At 35.1% G+C, this 27,652-nt stretch overlaps 1 protein-coding gene and 1 pseudogene across 3 annotated transcripts in view; both read right to left on the bottom strand.

The window, feature by feature from the left end:
• LOC135216155 (uncharacterized) overlaps positions 1–15,744 on the bottom strand; it is a 22,338-nt gene extending 6,594 nt beyond the window's left edge. Inside the window, exons 1-3 of one of the 3 annotated variants that reach the window (XM_064251267.1) lie at positions 15,490–15,744; positions 3,375–3,684; positions 2,977–3,128 (exon numbers count right to left, since the gene is read on the bottom strand). In XM_064251267.1, the coding sequence (XP_064107337.1) occupies positions 2,977–3,128; positions 3,375–3,673 (451 nt within the window). In that variant the 5' untranslated portion in view covers positions 3,674–3,684; positions 15,490–15,744. Of the gene's footprint in view, positions 1–2,976; positions 3,129–3,374; positions 3,685–15,296 lie in introns of all 3 variants that reach the window. The other 2 variants (XM_064251265.1, XM_064251266.1) reach the window with 2 other exon arrangements.
• A 3,489-nt stretch (positions 15,745–19,233) lies between these two features.
• Positions 19,234–24,460, bottom strand: LOC135216632 (cytochrome P450 9e2-like; annotated as a pseudogene).
• Between the last annotated feature and the right edge of the window lie 3,192 nt (positions 24,461–27,652).

The raw sequence follows: 27,652 nt of genomic DNA, 5'->3' as shown, positions 1-27,652 counted from the left end.
TGAAACAGCCTAGAGCTTCAAGGGTAATCTGCCTCTTTGAAAGACTACACGGAGAATAGAATAAAGTGTCATCATAGAACTAGAGCGGAAACATCAATAATAAATAAAGCTATCAATGTTTGTTGAGCATCAACATTAATATTATTTGGGAAAAACTCTCTATCACGAGAGTATATCCAATGTTCTAAGGGGTCCACAATAATAAAAATGTTAAAAGTCCGTGTATAATTTTGAAGACTTTACAGAAAGCTTTCGAACCCTTCCCTGGGTTCATCTTCAGTCCATCTTTTGGACTGAAGATGAACCCAGGGAAGGGTTCGAAAGCTTTTACAAAGTGTTTATAAATTATGCACGAACTTATAAAGTTTTTATTATTGTAGACCCCTTAGAACATTAATATTATTGTTATTGGAGAAACAAATCCACAGTTGTGTATATATACATATACATACTCAGGGCATCTGTTTGATAATGAATAAAATTACTTTTAAAAATTACTCTAAAATTCAATAACATTCACAAATTACATTACAGAATAAAAACACACACACACAAGAACATAAGCAAGACCAAAGACCGAAGATAAATGTCTTTAGAAAGCTGTAAAGATTTATCTTTACATATATGTACATATAAAACAAACTGGGTTATTGTTTCTCCATTTCAAGACTCGTGATACTATGAGTATTTTTTAATTAATTTTATTATGCGTAAGGCTCATGGATTCCTATGAAGCGACCTAAAGGAGACTGATATTGTACATCATTTTACTGCATATAGAGAATGTGTGTCGGTATAGCTTATTATTATTAATATTATTATTATATTATTATTCTTATTATTATTATTATATTATATATATATATAGTATATTATATATATTTTTTGCTCATTTCACAGTCCTCCAATTCGACTGGGTGGTATTTATAGTGTGGGGTTCCGGGTTGCATCCTGCCTCCTTAGGAGTCATCACTTTTCTTACTATGTGCGCCGTTTCAAGGATCACACTTCTGCATGAGTCCTGGAGCTACTTCAGCGTCTAGTTTTTCTAGATTCCTTTTCAGGAATCTTGGGATCGTGCCTAGTGCTCCTATGATTATGGGTACGATTTCCACTGGCATATCCCATATCCTTACTTAATTTCTATTTTCAGATCTTGATACTTATCCATTTTTTCCCTCTCTTTCTCTTCAACTCTGGTGTCCCATGGTATTGCGACATCAATGAGTGATACTTCTTCTTGACTTTGTCAATCAACGTTATGTCTGGTCTATTTGCACGTATCACCCTATCCGTTCTGATACCATAGTCCCAGAGGATCTTTGCCTGATCGTTTTCTATCACTCCCTCAGGTTGGTGCTCGTACCACTTATTACTGCAAGGTAGCTGATGTTTCTTGCACAGGCTCCAGTGGAGGGCTTTTGCCACTGAATCATGCCTCTTTTTGTACTGGTTCTGTGCAAGTGCCGGGCATTCGCTTGCTATGTGGTTTTTGGTTTCATTTTTCGTATTGCACTTCGTACATAGGGGAGAGATGTTATTTCCGTCTATCGTTCTTTGAACATATCTGGTTCTTAGGGCCTGATCTTGTGCCGCTGTTATCATTCCTTCAGTTTCCTTCTTTAGCTCTCCCCTCTGTAGCCATTGCCAATTGTCATCGCTGGCTAGTTCTTTAGTCTGTCTCATGTATTGTCCGTGCATTGGTTTGTTGTGCCAGTCCTCTGTTCTGTCTGTCATTCTCCTGTCTCTGTATATTTCTGAGTCTTCGTCTACTTTTATTAGTCCTTCTTCCCATGCACTCTTTAGCCACTCGTCTTCACTGGTTTTCAGATATTGCCCCAGTGCTCTGTTTTCGATGTTGACGCAGTCCTCTATACTTAGTAGTCCTCTCCCTCCTTCCTTTCGTGTTATGTATAGTCTGTCCGTATTTGCTCTTGGGTGTAGTGCTTTGTGTATTGTCATATGTTTCCTGGTTTTCTGATCTATGCTGCGGAGTTCTGCCTTCGTCCATTCCACTATTCCTGCGCTGTATCTGATTACTGGCACTGCCCATGTGTTTATGGCTTTTATCATATTTCCGGCGTTGAGTTTTGACTTGAGTATCGCCTTGAGTCTCTGCATATATTCTTTCCTGATCGTGTCCTTCATCTCTTGGTGTTTTATATCTCCTCCTTCATTATTCCCAGGTATTTGTATCCTGTCTCATCTATGTGTTTGATGTTGCTCCCATCTGGTAGCTTTATCCCTTCAGTTCTCGTTACTTTGCCTTTTGTATGTTGACTAAGGCGCATTTTTTTCTATTCCAAACTCCATCCTGGATGTCCCCCAGATACAATCCTTACAGTCTGGATTAGGGTATCTATTTCCTTGATGCTCTTACCATACAGCTTGATGTCGTCCATGAACATCAGATGGTTGATTCTGTTGCCTCTTTTCTTGAGTTGGTACCCGGCATCCATCTTCTGTAGTACTTTTGTCAAGGGAATCATGGCTACTACGAAGAGTAGTGGGGACAGTGAGTCGCCCTGGAAGATCCCTCTCCTGATATTAACCTCTGCTAGTCTTATTCCAGAGCTTGTAAGTATTGTATTCCAGTTGCGCATTGTATTTTTGAGGAAGCTGATGGTATTTTCCTCTGCCCCATATATTTTCAGGCATTCTATTAGCCATGTGTGTGGTATCATGTCGAAGGCTTTCTTATAGTCTATTATTATTATTATTATTATTATTATATTATTATTATTATTATTATTATTATTATTATTATTATTATTATTATTCTTTATTGACAAAACATTACATATGTTGTAATACATTATTTATCTTTGGTTTGCACAAAACAGTAGTTTTTGATTTATAGCAATAACACATTTCATCAATACGTTATAAAATATTTTGTCCATAAAATGGAAATTATTCTCATTCATAATATATATAGCTACTAAGCGAACATCACAACAAGCCCCTCAAACTTACATAGGAATCCCAAGTGGTGTCTCCCGTTGGCAATAGCCTTCTTAAGAGGTTGAAAGGCATCATTATCAGGGACACTTGCGCACAATATTTCCATCGTATCTGGGATGAAGAAAGTTTTATCCAACTGCCCCATGTAATATCGCACGCTGCATCTGTTTGAGAAATAGTGAAGAGGCAGCCATTAGTTTAGTTCTCGAATTGAGAAAGAGAGAATGAAGAAAACCGATGGGGAATACTTTAGGGTTTTCGCTCAGGAAAAGAAGTGAAGGATCGTTCTTAGAGAGTGACCACCAAGGGCTTTAGTACAAGCTCCTTTGGGCATCACCGTAAAAACATGAAAAAAAAATTAAGTAAATAAAAAATAAAAAATAAAAAAAAAAAGGACACAGAACACCAACCTGGTCAGGACCTCCCGCAGCGGCTGGAGGAGCACAGACCTCTGGATGTCATCCGGATGACGAAACAGCTCCTCGAAGGAGAGGTCATCCACCCTCATTCTCCTAGAGGAGGATGTGACCAGGAGCCTCTCGAGCTCGTAAACGTATAGGGGGTTGCTTCGGACTTCGACTCGGATCCTCCGGAGGTTCCTGTTCCTCGGGAGAGTGGAGAATTCGGAGACGTTCTTGTCTGTTATTCTCAGGGTTCCGTCGTGCGGGTTGAAGGGCGTGACCGCGGGAAAGCACAGTATTGCGTCCATGCTTTCTCTGGCTTTGGAAGCAGGGTATTCATTAGGGTCATTGGTATGTATACATGTCAAGTAAGTCCATTCATTCATGCACGTGTGCAGTTTATATGTATATATGTATATGAATGTCTTTTACTCTAATATCTTCATATATATATATATATATATATATATATATATATATATATATATATATATATATATATGCATACAGCCAGGAGAAGGGTGAAATGAAATGACTTGAACCGAGCGCTTTCATGTATTTCTACACCTCATCAGGGTTCAGGTACAAGTGCCAAGAAAACAAATACAGAGTTACAAGAAGACTTCGTAGCAAGACAAATGATGCTAAAAAACAAACAACGCTAACAACTACCAGACAGTCCTAATACTTAATAGCCTTACTATGTTTTAGAATACCCTTCGTTAAAATCTCATCAACTTTTGTACAAACCTAGGCTGATATTCAATAAATTATCACAGTCTTGTTTAATTATACATGATTCTATTAAATTTCTTTTCTCCAAATCTCTACAAAACATAATTTCCTTTGAGTCTGTCCAGTTAATACCATGATCACTATTATTCATATGCACAAATAATGCATTTGGCATATTACCAGTTCTTACATTATATTTATTCTGTTTTAATCGAACTGCCAATGTCTTTCCACTTTGTCCCACGTAAGTTTTATTACAATTTCTACACGGAATCTTATAAATACAACCTGTTTCATTTCCAAATGAATTTCTGATCAGCATGTTTCTAATAGTTCCTAGAGTTTTGAACACAACATTAATACCTAGTGGTTTGACTTGTCTCGGGATGTTATTAAAGCAAGTATAAAAAGGAAGCACTAAAAGATTTTTGTTTCGAACTTTTCAGTTTTTGTCAATCCATAAAACGTTTTTCGTGCCTTACAATAGGTGCTTTCAATAAAACTGTTTGGGTACCTCAAATTGCCAGCAATTTCACGTATCTTGTTAATTTCATGATCTAAAAATTCGGGGCTGCTGACCCGCAGGGCCCTTAAAAACATAGTAGAAAAAACAGCAGCCTTTGTTCCAAAAGGATGGTTTGAATAAAAATGTACATAAGAACAGATATTTGTGGGTTTCCTATACACAGAAAAATTTGAACTTTCTATTAAATCTATGAACACATGTTTTTTCATCTCATCCTCCAGAAACTCTAACAGGTCATCTATAGATGACTTGTTAGAGTTTCTGGAGGATGAGATGGAAAAACATGTGTTCATATTGCCACACAAAACTTTAATAGAACTTATAAAATTGTGTATCAAAGGTTGCAAGTTTACTTTTAATGGTAATTATTATGAACAGAAATTCGGTATGGCCATGGGAAACCCTCTTTCTCCTATACTTTGCAATCTATATATGGAGTTTTTTGAAAGAAAATATTTACCGAACTTATTGCCAAGAGGTGTGTTATGGATAAGATATGTGAATGACATCTTTTGTTCATGGCCAGTGAAAAAGAACGTAAACAACTTTCTTAGTAGACTAAATGCACTAGTGCCTTCATAAAGTTCACCCTTGAGAGAGAAGAAGAAGGAAAATTGCCATTTTCAGATGTGTTGGTACATAGATTTGATAGAAAGTTCAAATTTTTTGTGTATAGGAAACCCACAAATATCTGTTCTTATGTACATTTTTATTCAAACCATCCATTTGGAACTAAGACTGCTGTTTTTTCTACTATGTTTTTAAGGGCCCTGCGGGTCAGCAGCCCCGAATTTTTAGATCATGAAATTAACAAGATACGTGAAATTGCTGGCAATTTGAGGTACCCAAACAGTTTTATTGAAAGCACCTATTGTAAGGCACGAAAAACGTTTTATGGATTGACAAAAACTGAAAAGTTCGAAACAAAAATCTTTTAGTGCTTCCTTTTTATACTTGCTTTAATAACATCCCGAGACAAGTCAAACCACTAGGTATTAATGTTGTGTTCAAAACTCTAGGAACTATTAGAAACATGCTGATCAGAAATTCATTTGGAAATGAAACAGGTTGTATTTATAAGATTCCGTGTAGAAATTGTAATAAAACTTACGTGGGACAAAGTGGAAAGACATTGGCAGTTCGATTAAAACAGCACAAATATAATGTAAGAACTGGTAATATGCCAAATGCATTATTTGTGCATATGAATAATAGTGATCATGGTATTAACTGGACAGACTCAAAGGAAATTATGTTTTGTAGAGATTTGGAGAAAAGAAATTTAATAGAATCATGTATAATTAAACAAGACTGTGATAATTTATTGAATATCAGCCTAGGTTTGTACAAAGTTGATGAGATTTTAACGAAGGGTATTCTAAAACAAGTAGGCTATTAAGTATTAGGACTGTCTGGTAGTTGTTAGCGTTGTTTGTTTTTTAGCATCATTTGTCTTGCCACGAAGTCTTCTTGTGACTCTGTATTTGTTTTCTTGGCACTTGTACCTGAACCCTGATGAGGTGTAGAAATACATGAAAGCGCTCGGTTCAAGTCATTTCATTTCACCCTTCTCCTGGCTGTATGCATATATGATCATCACACGTCTACAGTGATTTGTTGCAATCTATATATATATATATATATATATATATATATATATATATAAATTTATGTATGCCTATATACATCAAGTATATGTATCCACGTAAAAAGCATATATATTATATATATATAGATATATATATGTATATGAATGTTTTCTTTTACTCTAATATCTTCATATTATTATATAACCTAATATATATAATATATTATTTATATATATATATATATATATAGATATATATTATATATATATATATATTCTATATATAATTATGTATGCTATAACATAATCCGGTATATGTATCCACATAAAAAGCGTATATATGTATATTATATGAATTTTTATCACGTCACCGTGATTCATATAAATGCATTAAGCTATAAATGTCCTTTAATGGATAATTCGCTCTACCTCGGAATTAATATATTTTCATGTATATGTTAACCGAAGGGGAATTTTTTTTTAGTTGATAATAATTTCGTCCTCTCGTGGATTCGAACCAGCACACAGAGGAGAAATCAGGACTTCACTTATTGGCCGAGTCGGTAACTTCACTGATGTTCTTATTTCTCCTCTGTCCACTGGTTAGAATCCAGGAGTGGACGAAATTATTATCAACTAAAAAATTCCCCTTCAGTTAACGTATATATGAAAATATATTAATTCCGAGGTAGAGAGAATTGGATATTAAAGGACGTTTATAGCTTAATGCATGTATATTATTTATACATGTAAGTAATATATAAATACTTTATATATATATATATACATATATATATATATATGTATATATATATATATATATATATATATATATATATATATATCTCAGGGTTGGCGGCTTAAACCATGGTTTAAACCAGCCAATAAAAAAACCATGGTTTTTATTTTCTTTTTATTTTTTGGTCTTCATGTTTCCTTTATAACTTTTATTTTAGGTAATAAATATTTTTGGCAACTTTTGGTGGTTTTATCAGTTACTTGGGTTTTCAGATAAAATTGGCAATGTTAATGTTTACTTGTTTAGCCTACTAAAACATCCTGAATTGTAACTATCTTACAGTATATTTGTGTTACCGTGCCATAATATAACATTTGATGTAACTGAACATATTCATACAATTGGTAAACCTCAGATAATTAGGTTGAAAGAAATTTGTAAATTATTTTATATCTTTGATAAAAAAAAAGGGGGGAGGGGTTAGTTATATAAAAAGAAACAATCATGTTAATCATAGCTTCAGAGAGAGAGCAATTATTCATTTCAAGTTGAAATAGGTGAAAAAGACATTCAAATAAAAGAAAAATTTTCAAAAATAAACACCATTTGGTGGTGATAACCACAAATGTTAGCAGTTGTTAAAAAAAATCAAACTACAATTTCAAAGAATAATAATACTAATATAATAATAATAATATATAATAATAATAATAATAATAATAATAATCATATATATAATAATAATAATATAATATAATAATAATACTAATTAATAATAATAATAATAATATCAATTAATTGTAATAAAATAATAAAATAATAATAATAAATAATACATTAATAATATAAATACTGTAATACATAGAAAAATAAATTGTCTTTCACCCAAATCCTAGCCTCTGACCATGCATAATTTTTCAGACAAAATTGGTTTATAAAGTAAAAATTTCAATGTCAAGGTAACTTGATCAACACTGGAAATGCAAACACTACAAAACATGAAAAAACTAGTCTGTTTCATCTACATTATAGTCTTTGTTTAAAACTTTGTGTAAAAAAACCAACTTCCCGGCCTTTTCGATTCCCAGTCTGTTTCTGAGTTTGGAGTGTACCAAACCAAAAGTAGAAAAGATTCTCTCAAAGCTTGCACTTGAAGCAACTCCATTAAGCAAACCACAGATATCTTCTATCACACTGATATCAATTTTGGCTTTTAATGCACGCCACCAGGAGCAAGGGGGTAAGATGAGAAATGACTGAAGACTCAAACAAGTAGGCTTTGTCGAAAGGAAATGCTTTAGCTTTCATTTTAAGTATAATTGGTATCACTTCTGGGTATTCCTCTTCTGCTAAAGACATTGCTTTAGACTCTTCATCTTCTGGCATGTTTTCCACGTCCTTTTGGAAATGGGGATCCAGTAAGTAAGCAAGAAGATGATAATCTGTAATTGCTTGATCATATCTTTTCTTGACTTTCTTTTTCAGGAAGTATTTGTTTGAGTTCAAGGACAAGGTTTTTCCAAATCTTCACTCCATCGCTTCTTTTACACTTGTCACTTTGTAAATTAGATAGGGCAGTAGATACAGGTGTAAGTCGGTTGGCTAAATCTTTTGCATTGCTTTTAATGTTCATGTTCATAATCTTTGAAGCAATGGGTTCATCTAGAGCAATGGATGCCAAGATTGGCCAGTTTTGAAGAGAGGATTCCAAACTCATACACAGATTTCCACCTTGTTTCAACGGGCATTATCAGCCTTTTACCACCTGCTTCGTTGTATCTTGCTGCAGGAAGAGGAGTATTCCTGACATACTTTATAATTTGTACCACATGGGATTTTACATTTGGTATATCTAAATCATGAGCTAATAAGTTAGCAATGTGTGAAGAACACCCATAGGTTGCAATGCTACAGCCAAACTCATTTTTAAGTTGTTTCCTCATGGCTTTCATATTAGCAGCATTGTCTGTTACAAAACTGCCCACCCCTACATCAAACTCCTGCGATGCTTCCTTTATTACTTTGGTAGCAAGACTAGTTAAGTATGTTATATCATGCTTTTGACCAGACGTATCAACAGTCTTAACCAAGAAACTCTGAATTTTCATCGATAACTGACACACACACAACTGGCTCATTATGGATATTGCTCCATCCATCTAAATCCATTAAAACAATTTGACCTTTCAAAAGAAGTTTCCCTTTAGTGATCTCCTCATCATAAACTTCATTCAAACTTGTTTCACCAATTTGCTTCCTTGTAGGTACTTTGTATCCTGCGCGTATCATTTCAACAAATTTTAGAAACCGAGGGTTCTCTACTGTTTTAAACTACTATTTGTTGCATATAAATATCTAGCTAGCTGCTTATCAAAACTTTGTTTTTCTTTTTCACTTGTCTTTATAAAATATCTGTCTAGTTGGTGTCCTTCTATTTTTCTGTTTAATTTTACCTGTTCCTTGGATTCAGCTGATCTTTTCAAGTTTTTATCAGACTTGTAAGAAAGTCTCAAACTAGAGCTATCAATAATCATTTGTGTACTGGTGCAAGGGGCAGAGGAACTTCTAGTTAGGCCTAACTGAGATACCGAACTAGAACTTGAAACAATTTCAGTATCTGGTGGTTCTGGATTTCTAAGGCTTCCAATTTCTTGCTCTTCTGGCTCATCAGCATCGGAAATTGTCATGAGAGGTATATGCTTCAATGGTAATCAACATGTAACAGTTTTGCTTGAAATTTAACTTGAAAAAGGCTATGGAATATGTTGTTTTAAAGTTAACTCAATTTCTGTTTCCTAGTCTAGCATAATTAAAAGAAGCATAACATCTTTCCATAACACATTTACTTACCAATTTCATCGCCAGTTTCCAAGGCAACACAATTACTGTAATGAGCCTTCAATTCTTGCTATTTGCCCTGCCATTGCTTTGTGGCATTTTTTGCAAATAGCTCTACAACCCTTTCTGCCTTCCACCACTTTTTTTCATAAAATTTCCAAATGATGTCTGCTTTTGTACCTGTCATGTTGATTAGTTATTTTCAGCACTATGACCACTTGCAGTCATGCACATTATTGAAAAACAACCAGAGAGTGATTGTAGCCTACCATGACTAGAGTAACATGCCACTATGCCAGATAGCACTAGCTTGGCAGTGTTCTTGCAGTTGCCAACTAGCCATATTTATGATTAAATGACCATGATCATGTAATCATATAATCGGTTATTTAAATCTGGTATTTATTTTTTTTTTAGATGTAATAAATAAAAACCATTTTGAATATAGAAAGTCAGAAAAGTTCATTAATAAAAATATAACCCTTAAAATGGTAAATTGGTAACTTGATATTTGACTCAATCATATCCAAACTTGTAAACAAACCAGATACAGGTATTAGACATGACATATCCACAAAACTAAAGCATCTCTCTCTCTCTCTCTCTCTCTCTCTCTCTCTCTCTCTCTCTCTCTCTCTCTCTCTTATATGCAGTTGTTTGAAGTATTGCATTAAACCAAAAATTTGGACTTTCAACCATAGTGTTTTAAGAGAGATATATATATGGAGATTGTTAATTTTGGCCATACAGATAATGGAACTATTAAATTTTGTTAATCCTTCTTAAAGTGTATGGATACATCATACTTGTATGTCAAATACATATAGGGCCACAGAATTGTGTGATTATCATTAAAATTGCTTTAGTTTTATACTGGGTAGCACAAAAATGAAATAAACCCATAAAAAAACCATATCTAGTAGCACAAAAAAATGAAAAATCCGTAAAGAAACATATTTCATGGTTTTAAATCAAACAAAAAACATTGGTTTTTGCCAACCCTGATATATATATATATATATATATATATATATATATATATATATATATATATATATAAGGTGAGGTTGCAAGTCACAGGCCTCCCTCGCCGCGACCACCACAGCCGCTCAACTACCTGGTACGCCATTTACTTAGGTAGATTGAGTTCTCAGAGGTGTAGGATGCTGTTGGTTGGACCACGAGGCCTTCTGTATCTATATACATACTGTACACTGCGTATGATGACTGTTCAACAAACATTTCCTCGACACTATTACGCACATATGTACGTATTTACGTGTGTGTGTATATATATATACAAGTTCATGTGTGTATTGCATTGTATTGCATATATATACACACACACACAAGTCATGTGTGATTGCATTGTATTGCATGTATATATATATATATATATATATATAACTGAATCACGAAAGTTTGGAACGTGATAAATCTATAAATAAAGGTATAAGCCACGAAGGAAAAATAAGCAACGGAGTTTCTGCAAGATCTTACGACTGAACGTCCGTTGTTTATTTTTCCTTCGTGGCTTATACCTTTATATATATATATATATTATATATATATATATATATATATATATATATATATATATATGTGTGTGTGTGTGTGTGTGTGTGTGTGTGTATACCGCCACCCGGCCCTTTGAGCTGCCCTATTTTTGTGACGTGGTAAGCTTAGCGAGCAAAGCAAGCGGAGTGTCTTTCAGGTGGGTTTCCAGGGGGGGGGGGGGGGGGGTGTCCACGGGTCCGAATCCCCCGGAAGCTCCAGAGTTTTAGGTAATTGAAACTGCTAGGGAAAGCGTATTGGACAATGCATTTAAAAGCAAAATCAAAATATTAAGTATTAAGTATTACTTCTTTATTCACCCACCTCAACATCTATACACATCCTCTTCAATGACTTTGTTTTTTATTTTATGTTATTTTAGCTCATTTTAGGTCGATACAATGATGAGTTGTCTTATAGAGGTGTGTTGTTTAAAAAGATAAAAATTATAATGATCACATTTTCTGTTAATACGAAAGGATTATAGCTATCAGTTCTTACTTACATAAACTTTCAATTTACCAAATAATTTTCAACTTGCAAAGTTCAGAGTAGCCTACGTATTATTAACCCCAAAATATGATTTAATATCAATCTAAAAATATATGTATTGGATGAGAATTGAGGGAAAATGCCTGGCACACCGTTAATTAAAAAAAAACTTTTCCTTAAAAAAACTCAAGATTATATTCCTGTAACAACAACAAATTATTCATAAATGTTCACTGTATCAACAAGAAGGACAAGAAGAAAAACAGCCAATTATGCCTGAATTTTCACAACAACAACAACAACAACAAATTGACCCTGAATGTTCTCAACAACACCAACAACAAAAAATTATACCTGAATGTTCACAACAACAACAGCAACAACAAATTATACCTGAATGTTCACAACAACACCAACAACAACAAATTATACCTGAATGTTCACAACAACAACACAACAGCAGCAAATTATGCCTGAATGTTCACAACATCAATAAATTATCCCTGAATGTTCACAACAACAACAAATTAAACCTGAATGTTCAAAACAGTAACAAATTATGCCTGAATGCTCACAAAAACAATAACTAATTATGCGTGAATAACAACAACAACAATAACTTTGCGAGAATCATCTCTTCCTCCTCCGTCTCAAATGAAGGAAGGCGAAAAAAGTTTTCCTAATAAATTCGTTTTCTTCTCTAAAACATTCTTTAGATCAGAGATCCTTTGTTTATAATATTGAACATTACGCTTTGGTATCATGATAAAACACAAACATATTCATAAGAACACAGAGAAAATAGGGAAAAAATTACTGAAAGAAACAAACAAAACCATGCACGCACCAAACTATGTAATGTATCAACTGAAACTGAAACTTAATCTCCGCCCTCCCCCCCAACCCACGAAGCCCTACCCGAGTCCCTAGAGGCCCAGATCGTGGCCACGCCCACATGCATCGAGTTACGCTAAAAGAGACCAAGAGGGACTGCCAGACGCATGAATAATACAACTGATTTTGGGAAATTTAATATTTTCGTATCCAAAATGCAATAAGGACTATAATGTAGTCCTAGTAATTACAATGGAAACGATGTAATATAAAATAAACATAGAAACTAACTTACGTATATATATATATATATATATATATATATATATATATATATATATATATATATATATATATATATATATATATATAGTATTAGAAACTTCTCGTTATTTTATTACGGAACCAACAGGCAGCTCGAATAGTATCAATCAAATCGTTGGTGTTTTAAGGAGATCGTCTAATGGCGGATTTGAACCATCACTCGTTACCTTGACCTTGGCAACTGAAAAAAGAATTTCGATGCCCTCTCTTCGCCGCCAACATGAAATCAATTTATCTCATGATTTCTTTTTTAATCCTTAGGCCCAATGGCCATTAAATAGACTAGAGAGGCGCTAGTTCATTTTGTCCCTAAATTATACCTTTGATCAGTTGCATGAATTACCGGTAATATCTACAAATGTCTGTTGACTTTCGAGCAGAGGTCATACTTGAAGACAACAAAAAAATGATTGAACAAAGCTCTGTGAACTCTCAGTTCAAAATCACCTCTGGTTACCTGCATCTTGAGGCTTGATATCGCTCTCATGGCAGAGTTTTGACACTCACACACACACACACAAATGATTTGGGCATGCAGACCCATTTTTTCTCTCCGAAAAAAAAGTTTATTTGACCCAGTTATGAAGTTGCGTGTCTGGCTGACCTCCTCCTCCTCTTTTTTTTTTTTTTTTTTCCTTTTTTTTACCCCTAGGCTGAGTGAGCTGGTTATGATTACATGGCTTACTGATTCAAGTTGGACAGCTTTCGAATTAATGTCAAAACAGGAAGTTATTTGTGAGGTAATTATCTTTGAGGAGAACGAAGGCTATAAGCAAACATTTCCTCGTCATATTATATAATACAACAATACATATAATGCATACACGCAGGGAAAGGAAAGAGAGAAAAAAAATTGTCTCCATTTATAAAGCGTCAGCTTGAGTTTTATTAGGCTCCATCAATAGGAACGTAAGATATATATATATATATATATATATATATATATATATATATATATATATATATATATATATATATATATATATATCTTACGTTCCTATTGATGGAGCCTTATAAAACTCAAGCTGACCCATTATAAATGGAGACGGAATTTGTTCTCTCTCTTTTCTTTCCCTGCGTTTATGCATTGTATTGTATTGTTGTATTATATTGTAATCGTGACGAGGAAATGTTTGCTTACAGCCTTAGCTTTCCTCAAAGATAATTATCTCATAAATAACTCCCGTTTTGACATTAATTCGAAAGCTGTCACTTGAATCAGTAAGCCATGTAATCATACCCAACTCACTCAGCCTAGGGGTAAAAAAAAGGAAAAAAAAAAAAAAGAGGAGGTCAGCCAGACACGCAACTTCATAACTGGGTCAAATAAACTTTTTTTCGGGAGAGAAAAAATGGGTCTGCATGCCCAAATCATTTGTGTGTGTGTGTGTGTGAGTGTCAAAACTCTGCCATGAGAGCGATATCAAGCCTCAAGATGCAGGTAACCAGAGGTGATTTTGAACTGAGAGTTCACAGAGCTTTGTTCAATCATTTTTTTGTTGTCTTCAAGTATGACCTCTGCTCGAAGGTCAACAGGACATTTGTAGATATTACCGGTAATTCATGCAACTGATCAAAGGGTATAATTTAGGGACAAAATGAACTAGCGCCCCTCTAGTCTATTTAATGGCCATTGGGCCTAAGGATTAAAAAAGAAATCATGAGATAAATTGATTTCATGTTGGCGGCGAAGAGAGGGCATCGAAATTCTTTTTTCAGTTGCCAAGGTCAAGGTAACGAGTGATGGTTCAAATCCGCCATTAGACGATGTCCTTAAAACACCAACGATTGATACTATTCGAGCTGACTGTTGGTTCCGTAATAAAATAACAAGAGTTTTCTAATACTGAATATCGCTGATTACTAATTTTCACGATTTGTTACAACGTAGAGTTAAAGGATGACTTTTACCTATATGATTTAGGCGTTCTTTTTACACTTTTCAGTGATACTTGATGACCTTTTAGGAACGCTCAGTAAACAGAGATGATATATCTAACGTAAAGCATATCCTTTCATGTAAGTAGATTATTCTAAAGGTGATTCACGTCGATTCCTGAGGTTGAATGGCTGAATTGATTGTGTAACTTGACTCTTACAAAGACTGAAGAAAATGCAGAGTGGGAGGTCAGGGCTACTGTAGGTATAGTGGGCGTTTCAGAGGGAACATGACCTAACCTGACCTCGGACGCCTCTCTCTAACCTGGCCGAAGCGGTTTTGCTCTCCCTGGCCCCTCCCCAGTGAGTCGTGACTCCTTACTTTGCATTTTCCTAAATATTCTTTCCCCACGATAATCTCACCTTGAAATCTGAAGTGATTCTCCGAGAGAGAGAGTCATATGAGAAGTTCTTCAGTAGTTTCCTTCAATTCAATAAATCTTCCTATTTTCAGATATATAACGTTGAAGGTAAAACTTTTCCATTACACACACACACAATGGACACACACACACACACACAATTGCCGCTTAAGGCGATAGCACGAGATAAGCACCAGAAAATAATGATTTCACACTAGACCTCCCTTATGGTGGTGAAGCCCACCACCAGCTTGTGACTGAAATGTAAACATTCGACAGCAGGCAAATTTGTCGCTTTTATCTCGACAGGAAATGCTCCATCACTTGAGTACGTCTGTCCTGCCGCTTACTGTTAAGAGGGACTTTCCATTATTTTACTGTTGGTTGTAATATTATTGTTAATATATCAGGTTATAGGAACTAAGCTCTTGCAGTAATAAGGTATAAGGTTCGCAATCTCACAGTGCCATCCATGCAATACTTTGTCAACTAACAAAACAGTTGTGGTTTGCATACACGAATAAGATATGTTTGGTACACGACTTTTAAATGTGACTTGTTTATGAGGCAGTACTTTGCAACTTGAGAGTTTATTATTTTAGTAAGGAAATCTTATCAGCTGTAAAACACATCTATCTGATTAATACCAACAGGATTTTGTGAAGAATATCTTATCTGGGTTAAAGCCCTGTCATATATTGTGAATTTTCATGTAATTCCCCATTCTTCCTTCTTTCCTCTCCATCCACGCGTTTGTTGTCCAGCAGATGATGACCTGCGTGGTCCTTTGTTCTCTCATGTGGTTCCCTCTTGTCATTTGATAGGCCACTAAGGCGTCTCTAGATCCCCAAGAAAACGAGAATACTGAGTAAACTGCTCATTGTCATTCCTAACTTCAATGAATAATTTAAGACACTCGTTTTTACTTCATCTTTACTCGCTCAGATCAGGGTGCGGTTAACTTTACTGGTCGCCTATGGGCGTGCTTCTCTTTATTGGGCAGACCCATATGAGCACATGATGATGATGATGATGATATGATTGTGCCAGTAATTGAGGACTCCACTCTTCCCACTCCCAGCTGGCAGAGGAAGAGATCCCCCCCCCCCACCCCCCAAACTGATATTAGAAAACGAAGCTGATTCGTCATCTTATCTTCCCCTGGAAAAGTAAAGCTCTCGCCATCACTGGAAATTGGGGGATGGAATGGGAGGCGGAGGAGGATATAGTGGAAGAGGCTGGGGAAGGGGGGGGGGGTGGGTTGAAGGATAAATAAGAGCATCAAGGCAAGAAAACCACTATGTCAGTGAGTGAGGGACTTAGTTCGTAGATTCTTAAAAAAGAAAAAAAAAATACGACCTGGAATGCATCAACAGACTAACTTCGAGTCTTTCATGTCAGTGTTCTGACACGTTATGTTTTGTCGTTGAACCTTGAGTGTATCTCACAAGGAAATGAAGGAATCAGATTCAAAATGTGGCAGTTTTCGTGTCAGGAGGTATATCCTACTTAGCCTTTTCTAAAATGAAGCAACGAAAGACTTGTACAAATGGAAAAATTTATTTTTTATAACCTTACAGTTATGAAAAAAAATAGTAGAACACAAACGATTCTGCACATGCACACACACTATTTATATACGGGTGTGTGTGTGTTTCTACATATATATATTGTTACGAAGGGCCAAGTATCTGGTTACCTTGCATCAAATATTACCTCACCAAAAGCCAGACACCTGAACCCTCATAACACGTTTAAACGACTGAATACTCTAAAGGCAACAGTGATCCCTTAACACTTACCAGTATTGCAGAAAATCAGACTAAGTTCATCAAAACAGGTGTGAGGTAATCTTGTAAGTAATTAAATTAAACAAGGGCATCACTCCATCAACAACTTTAAAAGTCTAAGAATTCCCTGATTTCAGAAGTCTAAGTACTTCCCTGGTTCTAAGTCACTTCAAATAAATTGAAGGAAAACAAATCAATTACCACGCTATCTATGTTTCTACCTAACATAAATATAGTCATAATTAAATATAATTATACTGGTGTAAGATAAAGAAAACACTTATAAAAAATTTTTAAATACAAAAATTTTATTATTAAATTCAAAATTTATAAGTGAAATTCACAATATCAGGGAAAATTACTGTTACTTGAAAACAAAGTAAAGTTTAATTAATTCTTGAATCAAATTAAGATTATTAAATTCAAAATTTATAAGTGAAATTCACAAATCAGGGAAAATTAAATGTATTGAAAACAAAGTAAATTTAATAAATTTCTTGGAACAAATTAAGTTAAAAAAATCAAAAAATTAATTTATCAAAAATTCAAGAAAATTAATTCAATCAAAATTCAAAAGTGTTTAGGCAAATAATTGAAAATTTGAAATTAATTCACAAGTGCTAAACAATAATAAAAACTTGAAAAGAATTCTAAGTAAATGCAAATTAATTCACCAAAGGGGTTAAATTTAATTAAATGTGCAATGATAAAGCAATGAAAATAACTAAGTCCATTAAATTGTGAATGCAAATGAAAATACAAAAAATAAGACACACTTCAATAAGAAAATGAAATAGTGAACACACAATGGAACAAACATAAACACAAAATACGTAATGTGTAAAAGTGTAAATCTTTTCACTCAAAAACACTGTAACCAACAGTTTTTACCAAACCTTCACAACCATCTGTTATTAGTTAACCACAGTTCCTATCAATTATTAGTTAACCACACTCCCTATCCATCATTAGTTAAACACAATTCCTATCCGTTTATTAGTTGCAACTAATAAAAATATAACACACTTTACCTTTTTGGTATACCAACTTCTTTCTCTGCTGCAGTCTTGTCTTACACAATTTCACAAAATCAGGCGCCGTTACGAAAATAATGTCTGTTCAGATTCCACAAAAGAAACTAAATAACACTAAATAAACTCTAAGAAATATAAAATATGAAATTCTCACAAGTTACGAGTGACCAATTTACGTTACGTTAATATAATCTCAATGATTTCGAGTGAGAGAGAGCGAGAGAGAGAGAGATCTGACTGCCTTGAGGTCTTAAGATAGAATAGAATCTCTTCCTTTACGGAAGCTGGAGAGGGCAGATGTCACAAAAAAACGTTCTTGGCACGAAAGCTTCCAGAAAGTTTCTGAATAAATCATGATGCAATCTCACATACAAAATGTGCAATTCCCACGTGGGACTTGACAAAGACATACACGTACAAGACGAGTCTGTTAAAAAAAAAAAAAGACGTACTCTACTCGATCGAAACGAAGGCTCGGCAACAATTAAGATTGACGTGTTTTGATAACAACGCAAGACTCAATTCTCTCGCTATCACATGTGTTGACAGATAGGGAAGCAAATGGAGATCTCTGAGTTCCTCTAATCTCAAAGTGTTGACATAAAAGTTAAACATTCGTAGTTTCAAAAGACAAAGTAAAAATCTCTCTCTTTTTACGTTATACGTTAATATATATTCTTTTACAACATGCAATGCGAAATCTGAACACACATTTTAAAACATCCTATTCTAAGCTATCTAGGAATCTGAAAAAAGGTTGCACAATCTTACATGACATTTCAAAGAGGGGAAACATGCATTTTGAAAGTAGCAATATATATAATATATATATATATATATGTATATTTATATATATATATATATATATATATATATATATATATATATATATATATATATATATATATATATATATATTCACCTGTATTTACTTCAATTGTTGTGTGGCCACATCACTGTCCGAGTTCAGAATGTCTTACACCTTTCATATATGTCCTTAAGATATATATTATATATAGTATATATATATATCATATATATATATATATAATATATATATATATATATATATATGTATATATATATAATTATTATACACATTTATTATACACTTCAAAGTCCCCTGTGGCTCTATCGTTGCCCCAATTCAGATGCCTTTCACTCCTCATTTAAAGGTTCAAGAAGAAGGAAAAGTTCTTTTGCAGGTTTTAAGAGAAAACCCCCAGTTGACAAGACGAGTTCTTCTTTACCAGGAGGTATTTTCAAGTCTGCTGCCAGGACCAACTTGGCTATGGCCACTTTTGCTTCCATCTGGGCAAAACGCATCGCTGAAATATGTGAACGAGAGACAATAACGATAAGATTACGGGTTAGAATTCCTGGTTTCAGTAAGAGTATTATAGCGAAGTGATTATCTTTGAGTATGGAATTCCCATTCTTTTTGCTAATAGTCTTTGACAGGGAGAGCTTTGTTACAATCTTAAGGGGACAAAACTCTATACTACAACTGGTAGTTCCTCCTATATATATAGGGCATTTAATGCCAGGGCAATCACTAAAGCCTGTACAATAAAACAGTCGGCATAATTACCAATGCAATTCCTTGGTCCCAGTCCAAAATGTAAGTTTGTGTAATTTGTCAAGTTTTTCTTGTTTTCTGGTAGGAAGCGTTCTGGTCTGAAGGCTTCTGGCTCTGGCCAGTATTTCTCGTCATGGTGAATAGCCCAGACAGGCACTTGAACGTACTGACCCTTGTGCACAGTCACATTCGTTCCTGGAAAGCTGTTTATAAAGAAAATATGGTAAATGATTTTACATGTTTTTTCAAACTGATATCTTGAAATAGACAGTAACCAATTCTTTGGAAGTAGTAATAGTATACCAAATAAGGAAAACTCTAGTTAAATCTTTTTTCAAAATAAATGCTGCCTGAAGTATAAGAGAACTGCTTTTAATAACTGCGCGTAAGCAATACAATTTGTATAGGATTCAAAATATATTTATCTGTGACAAATTTTTCAAGTAATTTTAATAAAATACTCGATTTCAACTTACTGATAGTCCTTGGTGCATTTTCTTTCTAACAGTGGAGCAGTGGGTAGAGTTTCTGTAAGAGCATCAGAATGACATCGAAATGTGTACCTACATTATTGCGATGCAAAGTTTCCTTTTTCAGCTGAGATGCAGGTTATATGGAGGAAAGAGAAAAAAATTCATCTCTTTAGACAATTCTAAAACTTAGCAGTAGGGGAAAAGAAACAATCACAGAACCATTTAAATTTAAGGATTTCGTATTTCCACAGAGTTATTTGTAAGAAGTAGCTTTCTGATAGGTTTATAAAAAAAAGAACGGGACTCGATTCACTATCTTTAGGGAACCATTGGTAAAATTGTGCCGAAAGAAAATGCAGTTTAGTTAACTTTTAGGCAGATTGACTACCTGCAAAAGAGAAAAGGACTGGAGTATGGGTAGTTGGATTTCAGTTTAATCGACCGACAGGCTTTGGAAGAAGCATAAAAAATATAACAAGGACCTACAGGGACAATGTTGAAAGAATAATCCCACATGCTAGGCATCCATAATGTTGGTTAGAAAGGGAATGGGTGCATTGCATTTCAACATATAATTGCACAAAAGAGTAAACAATAGAATCGGTGGAAACTACTTCGTAAGGGTGTTGAACTTCACAATGTTAAGTGACCGCATTCAGATATGCCCACAAGAGTAAATCTAACAAAAGACGGAATAATTTGAGATTGTGTACAGCACAATTTGCTTAGAATGTTATCATCATGACCTGAGCTATAGAACATCTACATATAAGGTATGAATAGATCGAAATGTTAAAATTTACGAGGAGGGTTATTGGTAGAGGTTTAGTTTTTATCCGAATGAAATATCAAGATATATTGTCTTAGTATGAGAAAGTTTTTTCTTTTACATAAGGAATTACTGCTCTCTTGAGCAGAACTGAATTATGTATCAGTTCAGCTGTTTGTAAGAAAAAAAAATGTTCCTTGATTGACGAGCAGAGGGCCAGGGTTATTCAGACAAAAGTCTCAAGGACAGAAGTTGAAAAAGAAAGATGCATGCTGTGGTAAGAGGTTATAATTTCGTCGAAATTTGCAAAAATTCAGCAGACCAAACACTGGACAGCTGCTTGTCAGTGATGGGAAGCAAATATGGTAGAATTGAGGCTAAGAGGTGGGTGGGACATAATAGATAAGATAAGGGTTGAACCAATACTACTACCAGATAAGTAGTCAGCTGATTTCATGTGATTTCTGGTTTCTTTACATTTCAAATACTGTGGCCTAAATATGTGTGAAGTCTTGCTGTATCTCAATCAGAAGAGACATTAAGTATGATGATGAAAATAGGGGTGGTTATCCATTATTATAATTTTTATGGAGCCAGAGAAAGACATCAAGATTCAACCAGATATTTAAAGCTGACTAATGCAGAGTTCAAGGTCAATCACCAGGTACCCTAGGATTTATTAGTCGGTCAAATATGAGTCCCATATTTCATTATTGGTAGTATCATAAGGTTGGGGGGGAGGAGTTTTGCTTTATCAAATGAGAACATAAAGACATGCACAAAAGTGCATTATTTTGTGTATACCTGATTCACCCATAGCTAAAATAAAAAAGGTACGACGGAATAAAAAGCAATCACAACATAGGCAGTCTCCAGTTTACAGCAGGGGTTTGGTCTTTGGTGGTGTGCTGTAAGCCGAAGATCGCTGTAACCTGAAACATCATCATTATAATGGGGATAAATAGCACTTACAGCACTGTTAATTATGCCGTAAGCTCTGTTCCTGTGTCATAACCGCCTTATGGCGTCAAAACTGCCGTTTCGTCGTCATAAGCACCGTAAGTCCAGGTAATGGCGCCGAAAAATCAGGGTTAATGGTGCCAAAGTCTGCAACAACGTAACCTGAACGTGATGTATCATGGGGACTGCCCTAAGAGGATCTTTCAAGTGAAAGGACATTTGTCAAATCATTTATCTATAATTGACTGCTTCAAAAGTGAATGATTTCATCAAAATGAACACCAAACAGAGCAACCTTTAATCTTTTATTTTTCATGTAACTTTTAATAGTTTTAATAATACCATATACTTTGAAAATAGAGATACTAGTAAGCTATCTCCAGTTTTCAGTGCAAAATCTGCATGGTAAAGAAGTTCCACTTGAGCTGAAGAAATGAGCTTTTCTTTTGATAAACTGGGAAAATCTATCAATCCTGCATGAGAATGATATATACTGTGATGGAGATGTGATATGAAGGTAAAATAGTCATTAATCAGAGAAAGACTATAAATTAATATGCAACTACAACCACATCAAACACAGGCTTCTGAAGGCGAATGATAGGTAACTTGAAAGCTCTTAGACTAACTTAGCTAGGGTTTAAGACCCCAAATTCTTATTAGGAGTATAAATCAACCTTTGGATATTCAGAAGCCAGACATGCGAAGAGCATTTCAGTGTACGACAGTAAGTGCTTATAAGAAGTACAGAAATCATAATTCTAAAATGTAACAGCAGCATTTTTTTTTTGGCCTATGAAGACTTGAAATTGACATTGGTAATTACAAACTAAATTGATTGACTTATATAAGGTAAGTGAATTAAAATTTTTATTAATAGTTTATAACACACTTTCATGACTGAAAGTCAGTAATCTTGTAAGGATACTAAAAAATATCTACGAAACAGTATCTGCTAAAAGGCCTACCTAGTATGATGCCCTCTAAGTATTTAGATTCCATAATTCCTTGGTAAGTGATTCCATCATGTTGTTCAACAGTGTCTTGTAGTTTTCAGCGAAGGCGTTGTTGCTCTTCTGGGTTCTTTGCCAACAGATAACCAGTAAAAGCGAGAGTTGTTGCTGTGGTGTCATAACCTCCAATGATGAACATTAAGCTTTGAGATATGATGGTGTCATCATCAAGAACTGCCAGAGATGTAGAGTGTTATGAAAATAATTGCAACCTACGTGAGATTCATATATTGAATTCTCGATTCACAAGGCATTGTGATTTTTCACCACTCATATAATGCAGTACAGTCATATATCATCTAGTATCATCTGTTCGGCTTACCTTGCATTTTAGCTGGGTCGGTTAAGCCTTCTTCAGCCTGAGCTTCCAAAAGTTGATCTAAAAAATCTCCGCTTTTCAAACCTTTCCTTCTAGAAGCTAAAGTTTCTTCACAAACGCTCTTGAAGAAGTTCATCTCCGAGGATAGACACATTCCTAGGATTTTACAGAGTTGTGGGGCTAAAAGAATGAGAGCAAATGCGACAATTCTTCCAATTCCAATATGGAAAAATGTCTCTGCCTTTCTTTGAAATTCAGGATCTTCCTCTACGAGTGAATTGCACTCCAAGCCAAATGCGCAAGAAGCAATGGTGTCCATTGTGTATCTTCCAAAATTAAATTTCATGTCCACTGAAGATTGCTTGGAAGCCTTTGCCAGACTGAATGCCACAAGGGCATCGGCCCTGTCACAAACAAGATGAAACGTGTTTTTAATTTTTCCAGATGTGAATGTGGGAGTCATGATGAATCGCAGTGTTTTCCATTTTTCTCCATTGACACTGGGCAACATCTCATTCATATACTTATCCTTCTCACAAGGCGACTTGATTACTCGTTGGTCTATGAAGTGGTCGAAGTCTTGTATGAGGATATTTTTTATCATCTCTGGATTGCACGCATACAGAACTGGAGAATAGAAAGCATACGTTCCAACCAGACCATTCTTGTCATAATTCCGGTAGACCTGTTAAGGTTTGAAAAGAATCTTCAAAATTGACATTAGTAGTTGCAACTCATCATTGGTTTTATGTGAAGTTCCATACAATGGCAGTTAGTTTTATATTGTTAAAATTAAGGACATACATTCGAAATTCAAGAACCTAGTTGACAGTAAGATGAAAAGGAGTCTTCTGTTTTTCACGATACTCACTTCAGTATCAAAAACCCATCTGCCTTGTTTGTTGGACATCATTTCTGTCATGTGACCAAAGATAGGTGTAGTGGGTGGTGATGGCACCCCACGTTTGGCCCAGTAGCTGAATTTGTGCTTGTTATACAGTCAAAAAGTGGCCATTAAAATCATCAACAGGGACACCATTACCAAAATCATTCCTGAAAAAAAATGTCATTAAGATAAAGATTTTTCACTTGCTGTTGCTACCCGTACACCTTGCTCTACTGATGTTTATGGAGCTCATTTTACCAGTGACATCACCCATCCAAGTATTGGTCGGAACCAACTTTGCTTAACTTCACTGGACGAACACAATCATCAGGTTACTGAACCTTTTGCCTATTCGCTGCAGGGAAGATGAAGTATATAAGATAGAGGAACCCAAGTAAAATGATAGAACAGAATCATGAGGACAGAAGAAGTAGAATGTAAAGTTGTAGAAGAATAGAGGTATATTAAACCTTATTCAATGAATTGACTTTGAACTTTGTGCGAAAGAAAAACATGCATGAAAAAGATGCAAAGTTTACGAAAATGACCTGAATTACCGTGGACCAGGACAAGGTAATGCCTTAAGGCTTTTCATGAGCGCGCTTTCACCCTCCCGGTAATTCACAAAGAGTGTCACCAGGTTGGTGAAAGTGAGAGAAAAATGGTGAGAGCTGGGACAGTGATAGACATTAGAGAGTGCAAAATGGTGGATGTAATTGTCTTTGCACCATCATGCCTGTTTTCCCATTATGTCTGTTGTCATGTCTCAAGGCCTTCAGATAACCGTGACGTCTAAATACTCGTAATATAAATATATAACATATACTATATCTATATATTATTATATATATAGTTGTATAGAAAAAAGATACATAGATAGAAGTTTATTGGTCACGAAGCTGTAAATTATTTAAAATTCAAGTTCGTGTATATGACCCAACAAAAGGACATAGAAAAGTATGCAAATAAATCCTGGAGAAAAAAAAAGATAAAAAAAATTTAAAACCAGAACACTTCAAAATCAAAAAAATTTTTCTTTCCTTTTTTACTTTTTAACTTTTAAACAAATAAAACTTTAAATTCAGCTAAGTAAATAAACCTTACAAACATTTAAGCAGAACCTTATTTGCCACTGTTTTCACCCGCAAAACACACAGATAACATATATTCTTAAAAAAAAAAACCTTATAGTAATTATTGCTAAGTTCTTCATAAGTATATAAACAGAATTAAAAGTAACATTTTGCACTGTTGTGACGTATCACGATGCTCTGAAAATATGAACTTAATTCTCGCCAAATTACAGTTGATGTCGTACGTTGTGCGTTGTTGAGCAGTGCCGCACCACGTGACTCTGTCTGTATGGCAATGCCAAGGCCAATTGGGCACTGCAAGTCCACAAAACGCTCTCCAACTCTACCCACTTTTCAGGGAATGAGCTCAAAGTCTAAAATGGGTGAATGAGATCCTCTTAACCAAATAAATATCATGAACTGAATTACGTGTGTCGATGTCACGGTATACTATTCTCTTTGACGATTCTGAAATTCAAAATAATCACGCTGCAACCACTGTCATTCCATTCACTGTACCTCCATTCATATTTTATTTCTTCCATCTTTCTTTACACTTTCTCAGAACATTTTCTTCATAGACCAACTGCGAGTGTTTCCCTCTGTTGCACCTTTCAAACCTTTTACTCTCAATTTTGCCTTTTAACGCTGAATGACTTCCTAGGTCCCAGTGCTTGGCCTTTGTCTTCAATGTTATATATATATATATATATATATATATATATATATATATATATATATATATATGTATGTATGTATATATATATATATATAATATATTATCTATGAAACACAATGGGATTTTAATCAGAACAATAATTTGAAGCTTTGCATAAACTGAAATAAATTCTTATAATTCTGCAAACTGCAATATTTCTCCGTCGGTCGTGAGTGCTCCATTCATCCGACGTGAATCTGAAAACACTCACAATTGAGAGGGTGGAAATTGGTGATATTTCATCTGTAATCAAAATAAAAAAGGCTTGTTTTTTCTCTTTTGAAAAAAACATCGTTACATATGCACAGAAAACCAGTCAGGAGTTAACAAGAGAAACCTACTTTTGCGTTGATCTTTGTAGCCAATGACAGCGGTCTTCTTCGTGGTCTGGTTGACGAAGGTCTTCGTTGAAACTAATTCGTACTAAGGAGAGAGAGAGAGAGAGAGAGAGAGAGAGAGAGAGAGAGGAGAGAGAGAGAGAGAGTGGGCGGGGGGGGACTTATACAACCTTCCTCTGGGTTCGGTTGCCAACTACGGTTTGTTTAGTGAGTGGCCACGGTATATGTGTTGCATGACGCTGTGGAAACCTCATAATAATCTCATGGATAGGGACATAGAGATCTTTTATCGCGAATACGACCCTCAGTTGTTTTGCTCCCTATCGTGTCCACATGAATTGGTATGGAAGGATATCAGTTTGACTGCGAAACAACGTTGTTGTTGTGGAAGGTTGTGTAATCCAAACCCAAGGAAGCCTTTTGTGCTCTGTAATTGCTCGGTATATCTAGAAATCCTTAATGAGATACGAAAAAAACTAGTTAGAGAATGTTTCACGTACATATATCACTTCAGGAGAAAATTCCCCCTAACATTTGATAACTAGCGCATACAGATAGATTATTTGAAAATGAACCGCCCCCACTCCCCCCCTCAAAGAAAAAAAAATCACTGTTAGGTGAATTTTGGGACAAGAGGCATCCCCTAGCATCAGGGTAAAGTATTTATTGTTTGGTTGGTCAGTCATCATTGAGGGGAACATTATCAATTTTTGGTGCAACGGCCATGCGTCATTGCATGAACGAAGATTGAATCTTATGGACGCATTTTAAGCATAAGTAGTCCATATAAATTTCACTTATTCATTTATCGGTATTTATTTTTTCACATTTTTTTTCAATTCTTGATCGATATATATTATGTTTTATGTTCATTGGCTTGAAGATGACGAATAGTATATTGCAACAACTGAAGCGACAACCGGGGTGAGTCTATAGGAGTGATGAGATTGGCTGCGCCGGATGGGAAAGAACGGACGGAAATGCATTACAGGAAGTGGTAAATTACTGGGGAGACACATATAAACACGAGATGATAAAATGATTATGTCAGTAATTCAAGACCCCACACTTCCCACACACACACACACCCAGATCTGGCATAGGAAGAGAATTCATTCAAAAAAACTGGTATTGAGAAACAAAACTAACCGGCCATATTATCTTCCCCAGTGAAGGTAATTCTCTCCACCACCAACTCCAACAAGACAACAGCAAGTACAGAACAACAGAGATTTGTGACAATGAGTGGATGGACTGAGAGGAGGGTTTGGTAAAAGGATAACGAAAGGTGGGGCATAAGGATACAACTAAGAGCATCAAGGCAGGACCCATCTGTACAGGTCAGTGAGGTGTGAATCAGGGATTCGGTTAAGGCTGTGCATGTCTCCTCCTGTGGGTATGGAGT

The sequence above is a fragment of the Macrobrachium nipponense genome, chromosome 6 (assembly GCF_015104395.2).
Source record: "Macrobrachium nipponense isolate FS-2020 chromosome 6, ASM1510439v2, whole genome shotgun sequence".
In the NCBI taxonomy this organism is placed as follows: Eukaryota; Metazoa; Arthropoda; class Malacostraca; order Decapoda; family Palaemonidae; genus Macrobrachium; species Macrobrachium nipponense.
Note: the sequence above shows the minus strand (reverse complement) of the source record. Positions and strands in the feature narration are given on the sequence as shown.